The sequence below is a fragment of the Peromyscus leucopus genome, chromosome 10, assembly GCF_004664715.2.
Source record: "Peromyscus leucopus breed LL Stock chromosome 10, UCI_PerLeu_2.1, whole genome shotgun sequence".
Lineage (NCBI taxonomy): Eukaryota > Metazoa > Chordata > Mammalia > Rodentia > Cricetidae > Peromyscus > Peromyscus leucopus.
The window spans coordinates 74,270,914-74,283,090 of NC_051071.1; the positions used below are offsets into that span (position 1 = coordinate 74,270,914).

At 40.0% G+C, this 12,177-nt stretch overlaps 1 protein-coding gene across 1 annotated transcript; it reads left to right on the plus strand.

Annotated features, from left to right (window-relative positions):
• Positions 1-6,559: 6,559 nt before the first annotated feature.
• Positions 6,560-11,119, plus strand: Smr3a (submaxillary gland androgen regulated protein 3A). Its single transcript, XM_028863927.2, has 2 exons — positions 6,560-6,613; positions 10,567-11,119. Exons 1-2 carry the CDS (start codon positions 6,560-6,562, stop codon positions 11,008-11,010), a joined length of 498 nt encoding a protein of 165 aa, XP_028719760.1. The 3' UTR covers positions 11,011-11,119.
• The last annotated feature ends 1,058 nt before the right edge of the window (positions 11,120-12,177 follow it).

The window sequence follows — 12,177 nt, forward strand, 5'->3', positions numbered from 1 at the left end:
TTGCCGTACCCATACCAGGATACACCTTAAGCACAACTCCTGCATCTAAGGATCAGGGAACACTGCAGAAGTGTGGAAAGATACTAAGAGTCGGAAAACCAGGAAGTCTGCTCTAAGATTGTGTCTCCTAGAAATGGCAGGGGAGCTACGCTCATCATAGTTGCTAAACAAAGCCAGTTTTCTTCCTCCACCTCCTTAGAAACGTTTATACAAAGTACCACATCGTTTATCCCTCAAATATTTTTCCTTATGCTTGTGGTGTTCTGTAGCTTTTTTCTCAACTACATGGCCCCATAAACAAGACTTGAACAAGTACAACACCAATAGGCATGCTAACACAGAAGGGGAAATCTTATGGGGCCTCATTCTTAGACAAAAAAAACTACAGGCAACTGAAGAATACTGAAAGAGGGAGAATTTGTTTTCCCCAGGGATGAGCCCATACATAGTTATTCAGTACAAAGTGATCACCCCTAAAATCATATTTACAATCAATACTAAATGGACTCATTTATTGTATCATCAGGTGTAGTGTGTGTATGGACGTGTGTGTGTGTGTGTGTGTGTGTGTGTGTGTGTGTGTGTGTGTGTGTGTGTATACAGTAGCAATTGAGGGGGAAAAGCCATGAATTCTGAGAGAAAGGGACTGAGGGACATGGGAGGGCTCAAAGGAGAAAAAAGAAAGAGAAAAAAGATGTAATTCTATTTTGATTTAAAAATAAAAATTTAAAAAAGAAGAAAAGCATATACTGAAGATAATGAAGTTGCCACCAACATTCTTATACTCTCAAAGACCCACTATAAATAATTCTCCTCAAACTTAACTCTGATGATCTATGATATCAGTAGAATGTTACATAGTCAATAAATTGAATCATGCTTTGAGATACTATGCAGTATATTTATTCTTGCAAACTTGCCTATCTAACAATTTGGTACCATACTTCAAAGTAGCCTACTATATCTCCAAAGACTTCAAGAGAGAGACAAAGACAGAGAGAGGAGACATTAAACAAAATTAATCTAGCAATTAACTAGTGAGTATTAAATATGCATATTTATTAATAGCATAAATATCTAAAAGCACCAATTCTCCAGAAATAACTTTACAATAGGAACACTTCTCTGCCTACTGAGCACGAACATATGGGAAGTTGTTAAACAAAGCCAATTTTCCTCCTCCACCTCCTCAGAAACGTTTATACAAAGTACCACATCGTTTATCCCTCAAATATTTTTTCTTATGCTTGTGGTGTTCTGTAGCTTTTTTCTAAATATGTCGCTACCTTGGTGACAGAAACAGAGAGGCAGAGGGAGGGAAAAGGATGCTCTGATATATCTCTGTATTGTTTTCTGACAGCTCCTTGGTGTTTAGTGTATAATCACAGCTGAGAAATTACCTAGCACACTGAAAGAAATTGCCTCTTGGCCATACCTCTTCTTCAGTATCATGAAGAGCACACAGACAAAAGGGAGAGAGGGTGCTCTTAAAACAGAAAGAATATTGATCAGTAACTTCCAGACTGCTTGTTTCATGCCTCCTCCTAGGGAGACACAAATAACCAACAACAAACTAGAAAAGTCATTCCAACTCATTCTAGCTGACTCACTGAAATGACCACCAGAAAGATGCATGGATAGTCCTCCCTTTAATTCACCCTCCACCCACCCCATGCACTTTAACGGGCAAGTCCAAACAACAAGCAACCTGCTTCATGCTCCCCAGGATAGCCATGAATGGAGTTCAACACAAATTTGTAAGCTTGCTTAAAACATTATAGATCTTTTATAATTTTGTGGAATGGTTATTTGAGAGCAGCTGTGGGACAGGAAAACATTACCTACAAAGTATCTTCCTCTGGGGTCCTGTGATACAACGCAGCAAGGACTGTTTCCCATCCTCTGAGGGACCCACTTTTAGAGTGACCTTGGATCTCTCCTCCACAGAATCTGACAGATTCCTTTTCAACCCAATTCATGAAGACACTGCTTCTCTCACAGCTTCCAGGATTAGCACCTGAGTGGATGGGACACACAACATAAGGTCACCAAATCTAACACAATCCAGACCAGTAATTCTCAACCTGTGGGTTGTGACCCCTTTGACAAACCTCTAACTCCAAAAATATTTACATTACAATTCATAACAGTAGCAAAATTACAGTTATGAAGCAGCAACAAAAATAATTTTATGCTTGAGGGACACCACAACACGAGGAAGTGTATTAAAGGGTCGCAGCATTAGAAAGGTTGAGAACCACTGCTCTAGGCACTGTAGAGCAGTTCCCATCACACTTGCCTGACTGTAGAAGCAGACCCCTCCCACTTAGAGGACCTAGTTAAACATACCATCCTCTTCTTAGCACCTTCCAGCAGAAGGCTTCCACAAATGATGTGGCAGCTGAGATTATCTCAGCTACCAAGAATAATGCTACCCCAACTGAGGCAAGTGACAGCATCCCATCTGCTTCACATAACATTACCCTAACTTCCACAAGGAACAAAATCCCAACTGTATACTTATTACCTCCCCAACTGCTCTGGTAACAGCACTCTAAACGTTACAAATGTTAGCAGTCCTGCTCTGGTGGGAACACTACAGCCAACTAGGCCTTACAGCTGTCTGAGATGGCAAACATACCAAAGGACAAGACATGATAAACCAAGGTAAAATCCATTTAGGACACCAAAGTTATACTCAAAGACCAGTTTCCTTCTTGATATAAAATAATCTGCTTCCTGGCTTAAGATAAATGAGGATTTTTCTTATAGCTTTCCATAGGAAGGAAAGATAGGCAATTACTATGATTATGCTTTGTTGATAATATGGGTTTTTATCTGCTTTCACTGTCCTCTTAACGTTGGCTGCTTGGAAACTCCAGGCTAAATTTGTAGCTAACTTGCAAAGTGGTTTGAATTTTTCAATGTGGGAATCTAGCAGCAGCTCTGCTCCAGAAGTCGGAGGGGTAAGTTGTCTCCAATATGCAAGCTCTATCATTAACCACATCTGATAATGCCAGAACTTCACAGCCCAGTCACTGGCATCTTTGAATCCTTCCACAGAATTTTTTAAAGCATTCTATAGCCTCTAAAGCATTATAAATATTTAGGGAAGCAATTCATACTTATGAACAATCTGAAACAATCACATTTGTATACTTTCCTCATCAAAAATAATAGTTTTTGTTCCTGCCTTTCAGCAGAAATAAGTATCATACCACAGGGCAAAAGATATCAAATATGAAATATCACTGTATTGCTGGCTTTAAGTCTGCTAATTTAATTATATTAGGAAAATACTCCCACCTACTACGTAAGTCTCTGTCCTAGCAATAACATGATTCTACTGTCACTTGGATTTCCTATGACAAGAGAAATACTCTGTGAAAGCATTCTTTTAGAAAACATTAGCTCCACTCTTTGAAAACCATGAATGAACTGAAGATGAGCTTGAGTGATTGTTGTGTCTTGGTAGACATGTGCTGCTCTAATACTTTTTGACTCACAGCTCTATCAGAAATCATCTGCCTTGACAGAGTCAATCCTTTTTTCTTTAGTAGCAATGATCCATTACAATGGACATCACACCTGACTTAAAACACTTGGCTGATAACTCTGTTAACATCAAGAGAGAAAGAGGTATTTATCCTGAAACATACTGAGTTGTCGGATGAAAAGTGATTTTGGTGTTAACTCTGGCACAGAATCATCCTCAGTGGTGTTAGGCCTGTGGCTGCTCAGTAACAGATAAGAACAAAGGTTTGCAAACCAATAGTAGAACGTTTTATAATTTCTGATGTCACTAGAGTGTGTGTGTGTGTGTGTGTGTGTGTGTGTGTGTGTGTGTGTGTGTGTGTGTGTGTGTATGTGTGTGTTTGGTTGGTTGGGGTTTTTTTTTTTTGGTTTTTGGTTTTTAGGGGTTTTTTGTGTTTTTTGTTTTTTGATTTTTCAAGACAGGGTTTCTTTTTGTAGCTTTGTGCTTCTTCTCCTGGAATTCACTCTGTAGCCCAGGCAGGCCTCGAACTCACAGAGATCCGCCTACCTCTGCCTCCCAAGTTCGCCCGGCATGTGTGTGTGTTTTATTTAGCAACATCTATTCAATAGTAATTTTTAATTCTCATCCTCATCGTTTTTTCCTAAATAATCTCTCAAGATCACATGAGAATTCATTTTTAAAATATTTGTACCTTCCGCATAACATTTATTTTTAAGGTTAAATAGTAAATACAATGAGATTAATATATAATAAAAGATGATCTGTAAAAGCAATCAGAACAAATAATTCATTTCTTTTCCTTGAAATAAGAGTGTGTACCCACTTTTTGGTCCTGAAACAAAAGCACATTTTGACTCACTATACAGCTTCCTGAAGAAGCTTCACACACTGAGAAACTGAGCAGATTTGGAAATGAAAAGAACATGCAGAAACACACAGCCAAATTGGCAAGGATGCTTCCTGTCTGCGAAGCATCAACCAAGAAGTTGTTTTATCTTCCTACTTGTGTGTCTTTTATTGCCAATGAAATTAGACTGCAACATATATAAAAGCTGAGAGTGCTGGGCCTTTGTCCTTCATCTTCCTCCACTCAGAAATAACTCAGTCCTCCCGCCAGCAGACTAATCATCAGCTAAGAAGCTTCTCCAAGGTAGGTACTTGGAAATACAAAGCCCTTTAACTTGACATTAAATTTTACCGGCTTTTCAAGATAGCATCTTAACGAGCTATTTATAGGATATTCCTTTTTTGTCAATGCAAGAATAAGTGCCTCCAAGAAATCATAAGTCATAAAATGCATCCTGTTTTGAAAAATTTTGCAAGTAACAGAAAAGTATTCTTATAGAACACTGGGGACAGTGAGTCCACCCAAGTCCACAATTCCCTTTCTCCTCCTTGTACCTTAGGGTTCGTTAGCATTCATAATGATGGGCTACTCTCCGGTGTACTTGGAAAGAGAATTATTCTAACAGGTTTACCATTTTTCTTGTTTTTTAAGCTTCACATGAAATATATCTTGGAAAAAATCAAGAGGTTACATTTGCTCATAATATCTTGTAAAAAAAAAAAAAAACTGTTCCTAAGATTCTTTAAGGTTTGCATTGTTCAGCCATCACATTTACGCTATTAACATAGTTGACTGTGGAGTTGACAAGTCACTGCGTGCAGTGATGTGAAGGAAGAACTCAAGAAAACTGACTCTAGAATTTTTGTTTTATGAAAAGTTGGATTTATTTATTTATTTATTTATTTATTTATTTATTTATTTATTGCCTTTTCTTTTTATTAAGAGATTTTCTATTCATTTTATATATCGGATTTCCCCGTCCTCATCCTCCCTCCTCCCATTCCCCCAACCATCCCCCCCAACCCACCCCCCATTTCCACCTCCTCCAAGCAAGATCTCCCCTGGGGAGTCAGCCCAGCCTGGTAGATTCAGCTGAGGCAGGTCCAATCGCCTCCTCCCTCCACCAAGGCTGAGCAAAGTGTCTCAGCCTAGGCACTAGGTTCCAAAAAGCCAGCTCATGCACTGAGGACAGGTCATGGTCTCACTGCCTGGGGGCCCCCTAAACAGTTCAAGCTAAACAACTGTCTCACTTATCCAGAAGGCCTAGTCCAGTTCCATGGGAGCTCCTCAGCCATTGGATCACAGTTCATGTGTTTCCACTAGTTTGGCTATTTGTCCCTGTGCTTTTTCCAATCATGGTCTAGGGCGCCAGACTCTGACTCGGAAAATTATCATAAACTTTAAGACACTGAAAAGAGCCAGGCGGTGGTAGCACACAACTTTAATCCCAGCACCCTGGAGGCAGAGCCAGGCAGATCTCCATGAGTTTGAGGCCAACCTGGGCTACAGAGTGAGTTCCAGGAAAGGCTCTAAAGCTACACAGAGAAACCCTGTCTCAAAACAAACAAACAAAAAAGACACTGAAAAGAAAATAGAGCTAAAGTTTTCTTCTGTCCTAGTTATTGATGGAACATAGCTGGATGTCAGAAAGCAGATTTGAGAACATTCATTAAGGACTAAAATGACTTAGCATTGTGTTAAAGCAAGTCATTATATCCAGTGATGTTTTGATCTTTGGTGTATCTAACAGGAAGAGTTCTTCCTTATCTACTAGGTGAAATAAAAAATTAAATATGATAAAGTTAAAGTGGTAATATCTCAAACATATTTATAAAAATTGTGGATATAGAATGGCTATTTTTAAGAAAAAAACAAAATGTATAAGTGAAAAATGTTCATTTCTAAATAAATACTGCTAAGCCAAAAGCTTTACTTTGGAAAGCTTCTGTTGCTCAGAGTCTTCATGGACAAGTATCTGGCATTCTCTCCAGCCATAAGCTCACAAGTCAAATGTGAAAACTAGCTCCCTCATTATACAGTCAAATGTCATCAGCTGATCCTACTACTCCACTGAGTCTAAGGTAAGGGCAGGAAAATTATTTTAAGATACACTGCACTACACATACACTATGTGTTAAGACAAGTCTCAAATAGTGCCATTTGTTTTTAAAGAAATGCTAATCAGCCATTGTACTTACTTTAAGGAGACACCAAAGATGAAACCACTGTATTTACTCTTGGGCCTTTGGGTTCTTGGAGGATGTTTCCTGGTAAGTACCTTTAATCCCTACCACACATCTTCATATTCTCTTGTTAACTTTTACTTCAGACTTTTTTATATTATTTATTTGCCTTCCCTAATACATAGAAGCTGCAAATTGCTGATGAAATACCACTCTAGTACTTTAACTTCTACTTTGAAATTCTGGTTTAATTTAGTAGCCACATAAAGCTGTCATATAAGATGCTCAGATTTATAACCTTATAGAGATTTTTATACACAGGTAAATCCCTTATGTTCCCAAACTCCAGCAACTGCACAGATAGCGCTTCTTGGCCTGCTCTTAAAGCTGATTTTCAACATATTTATGTCCTCAGAATACAGGAGGGAAATGAGCTACTATTTTAAACAATCATGTTTGGATTATTTAAACAATCTTTTCTTATAAAATGAATTTGGTGAGCATTCTAATCCTACAAGCAGTTCAGTGCAACAGTACACATTGGATAAGTCTTTCCACAACTTAGTCCATGAGACTCAAGATGATTAATAATTGCTGTCTTCAAGTAAGAAGGTATAGTCTTTTCATAAGAGCAGAGAAATGGCCAATCATCTCTTGAGTATTTATTATATGTAATTTTCCATTGTTTGTATATATCATCTCATTTAACCCTCAACGATAATGTAACAGAGGGTTTATTATTAATCAGATTAAGCTATAAGCTTATGTCCACGGGATCTGTGTTTTAGCTATATTGTTCTTTTTTTTTTTTTTTCTGGAGTTGGGGACTGAACCCAGGGCCTTGTGCTTGCTAGGCAAGCGCTCTACCACTGAGCTAAATCCCCAACCCCTTAACTATATTGTTCTTAAACCATAAATGAAAGAGATTATTCTCCTGCTCCAGACCAGTTAAGGGAGAAGCAAAAAGTAGAATGATGAGTTCAAATGAAAAAGTCATTATAATGATACAAATAAAGAGGCAGGGGAGATGAGAGACGTTGAGAATTCAGAGGACAGGTACAAAGCTGTGACATAGTACTGGGTGATTGGCATAGGTGGGGGTCATTTTCTAAATGAAATGTGCTAAGTAAATGGAGGAACATACAGTTACAGTAAGTAAAAGAAAAAAGACTGAGTCCCTGAGAAAACAATGGAAAAGTTGTTCTCTGACATCATTAGTGACTTTAAAGGCTGCATAGCCTAGACCGGGGGAGGGAGTTCATTTATACCTGCTGCAATCTCTGGGTGAAGTAAGAGGTACTGCATCTGCAGGTAAATATGGGGGCGTGGGATGGGATGGAAAACTAAGAAAAAGAAAGTTGGTGTCAACATGGAATAGTACAAGCCTCTATAAAACTGGAGAGGGCAGACCGAAGAAACTTGAGGGTTCCAAGTCAGTTTTGAAGACCATAAATCTCTGCCACACATTGCCTATGGCGTCTTCTACTGCTGTTCATGAAACTGAACTTAATGGGACAGTTTTTTAGGGTACAACTAAAATTTAACGTTAGTGAAGGCAATATGTCAGATGAAAAAATTGGAGAAAGACCTCAACAAATAAGTGAAAGAATCTGTATCCTAGCAAACCATCAGCTCCAAGCAAGCTTGACTAAGAATCAACAGCGTGGGACTGGGAGCATATACGTTCCCTCTCGTTGGCATGGCCTGTTGTGTCATTTCAAAGGCTGCCTTGTCAGTGAAACAATTCTTAAACTCTCATCTATCTAAAACTAAGCACTCCAACTCCCTGATGCATTTCTTTCCTGTAATACTTTTCAGCTGTTTTTATGTTTAATCTGACACCTTATGAAAAAAAAAAAAACACTAAACTGGATGTTAGCATAACAATTAATAGCACTTAACTATTCAACAAGTATTGTACCCAAGGCAAGGACTGCCTAGGCATTCTATTTAATTGATATATAAAATGCTCACAGCAAATTACTTTATGAAAAGGGCCTTAGGCATGACTAAAAATAACTCACAACTAATCTGACAGACTCCAGGACGTGGAAACATACATGAATGTCACTTCCCAAAGGTGGAAACAGAGTTGTTTCGAACAAGCGATAGAGCCACAGTCTGTACCTGACAGAGGCAGGACTCCAACCACAGCCTTTACACTACAGAGACTACTGGTCTTCCTCCCTTTGGCCTTTTTTTTAACCACCTTGTATTGTAGCTACCCATTCTATAGAGTCACATTAAACATATCCGTACCTCCCACTGCTGCTACGCCAGGATACGTTGAAAATGGGCCCCGGGTGGAGCTCCGGGAGTCTAGTTGGCGAGAGGGAGGGGGGTTTGTGTGGGCGAGAATTGTTGAGGCCAGGGTTGGATAAAGCCCAGGGACAGGTGGTCGGACAAATGGAAGCACATGAACTATGAACCAGGGCCTGGGGGGGGGGGGGGCAACTGGATCAGGCCCTCGGATGGGTGAGACAGTTGATTGGCTTGATCTGGTTGGGAGGCATCTAGACAGTGGTACCGGGTCCTGTGCTCGTTGCATGAGTTGGCTGTTTGAGGCCTGGGGCTTATGCGGGGACGCTTGGCTCGGTCTGGGAGGGGGGAATGGACCTGCCTGGACTGAGTCTACCAGGTTGATCTCAGTCCTCGGGGGAGGCTTTGCCCTGGAGGAGGTGGGAGTGGGGGTAGGGTGGAGGAAAGGGAGGGGGCGGGAGGGGGAGAACGGGGGAATCTGTGGCTATATGTAGAACTGAATGGTATTGTAAAATAAAAGAAAAAGAAAAAAAAAGAAAAGTACCAACTCTATAACATGGTTTGCATTTTATTCAAATCAAAACCTAGAACAACCCTAAGCTCCTGAATGAGACAGACATTTCCAAATCCTGGAGGGCAACTACTTCCATTTGGGATTGATTTCAGTGACTGGGTCTACTAACAGCCAAGCTTAAGATTTTGCTCATGATATTTTCTTTCCCTTCAATACCATCTAAGCTCTCATCAAAGACCTGTATGCTCAGAACAAAGAGGGAAACATTTTCCGTGATTGACTTTCAGGATTTTGTCTTAGATATATGTAACACTTCTCTATTGTTGTATAATAAAGAACCACAAATTAGGACTTTAAAAACCCTGTTTATCATAGTATAGTCTACACTTGGCTTAGTTGTATTCTCTTCTCAAGTACCACACAAGGCAGAGGAGGAACTCTGAAGGTATGCTCCACTCTTCATCTCAAGGTTATCCTTTTCACAACTCATGGAATTCTGTCCCTTTACTGCAGTATTGAATGGCCTCGACTTCGTTCATTAATATTTTAATTAACATAAAGTAGCAGGTTTTCCTGTGGGGTTTTCATATTCCATTTCGGTGGATTTTCCCCTCCCCTACACTTGTCTCCCTTCACAGCTCCCTGTTCCCCCTTTCCCACACTGGACCCTTTTGTTTCAGTATTATTCCTTCTCCTTTGTTCTATTATTTTCCCAAAATTCACCCTTAAAGCTTATTTCCCAACTTTAAAGGAAAAAAAGTATGATAATTTCAGGGGAAAAAATGGATAGAACTAGAAAATGTAGAAAACACAGTAAATTATGCACAGAAAAACAAATACTATTTATTCTCTCTCAGATCCTAGCCTCTAACTCTTACATGTGTGTATTGCGGCCAGGGTAAATATGGATACAGATGGACCCTAGAAAATGTCCATGAGACGAATCTCTGCTTTCTTGCTGGCCATGAGCCAGAGGCCACTCTGATCTAGTATAGCCTAGTTGTCATGTGTTTCTTCCCAGGACAGAGAACCTTTATCATAAGTCAACAGACCATCTGCTGTAGCATGAAATCTCTAGCTTCTTCTGCCTCCAGCATTACAGAACTTGTTGTAGGAGAGCACATCTGATAAAATCAGGCCAGCAAATGTCTTTGGAGAGTGGGACTTTTAGGGGCCATCTTAAAATTTTACCCACCCCAGAAAGTTTATGTGCTGATAATTGTATGAAATATCTAGTTTAAAATTCTTTAATTCCTTTCTCCCACAGTCTGGTGAGTGCCACAGAGGCCCCAGAGGACGACACGATCCTAGAGGACCACCACCTCCTCCTCCCCATCCCTTTGGTCCAGGATTCGGTGGACCACCCCCTCCTCCCTTTGGTCCAGGATTCAGTGGACCACCCCCTCCTCCCTTTGGCCCTGGGTTTGGTAGACCACCCCCTCCTCCCTTTGGTCCTGGATTCGGTGGACCACCCCCTCCTCCCTTTCGTCCTGGGTTTGGTAGACCACCCCCTCCTCCCTTTGGTCCATATCCACCTGCACAACCCAGACCTCCAACCAATCCTCCTCTCACTCCACCTCCTCCCCCAATACAAGCAAATATAACACCTAGTGCCAATATATCCCTAACTACTACTGCTGCTGCCCCAAATGCCACTGATGATTTTCTGAGCTGGTGGGAAAGATTAATTTCCCTTTGGCAGCAAGGATGAGAATATTCCAGAGCACTTTTGAAATTTTGGATAAATAATCTTCAAAGGCTTAAGAAACAACCCCTTCCCAAGCATTATACAAATTGAAAATAAAGAGCTGAGCAGCATTCCGAAGCATCTGTTGTTGTCATCAGAGTGATTACTGTGCCATCTACTGTGTTACTTTAATAAAGTAATCCTTCCAGAAACCTAACCTTACCATGAGGAAAAGCGGTCATTGGGGGAAATACAATACCGGAGCTTGTCACATAGAATCATGAGATAGATGAATAGACAAGATGTCCTCTTGAGTATCTCCTATCAAATAATTACTAATTACAGAACATGTTAATATATATTAAAAGAATTCTTCAATGCAGCATGTTCCTAAAAGTTCTTGGGTATTGAGTTATCATTATATTTGAACCCAGACAGATTCTGCATCAACCGATTTGACCAACCTTCCATGGAAAATATTCAAAAACTATATGTGTACTGAGCATGGTTTTTTTCTGCTATTATTCCTCCAATAACCCATAGCTAATATATTCAGATAATATTGGTAATATCATGGGGATTATAACCAATCCAGAGATGATTTAATGTGTGCAGGATGACCACATAAGTTTTTGTACATTATTTAAAGTGGAGTAATTGAACATCCACAAATTATAGTATGCAGAAGACCCTAGAACTAGTCCCCCAAGGTTACCAAAGGATGATAGTACTTGTAGCTGGGACATCATATAAATTTGCATTTCTGAAAAAGAAGCAAATTCCAAGAAAATCAAAGTGAGATGAGGGCATATTTGAAATATTGTTGATTTCTGTTTTGTTCTGTTCATATTCTATCTCTGAAGCCTAACTCACATTTCTGAAGAGAAATTTAAATCACCTAAATCTAAACTTCATGAAAAATCTAAAAGCTATGGGGAAGCAAGTGAACCAGAAAGTGTCTGGGAAGTCTAAAGCCACTGACTACTTGGCCCAGGCTTCTTCTTCTCCTACAAGCAGGAATCCTTGTCCTTCACTCTTAAGCTCACAAAGCAGATGCACTTCCCACCCTCTTTTTCTCTTTTGTCTCTTCTCCTCCCCAACCACCCAAGACCTAGACCACCCTCTGAAAATGTGTCAGCCTCTTCTGGTCCTCCCACTATGGTTGCCATCACAATGGCTTCCACTGCTTCT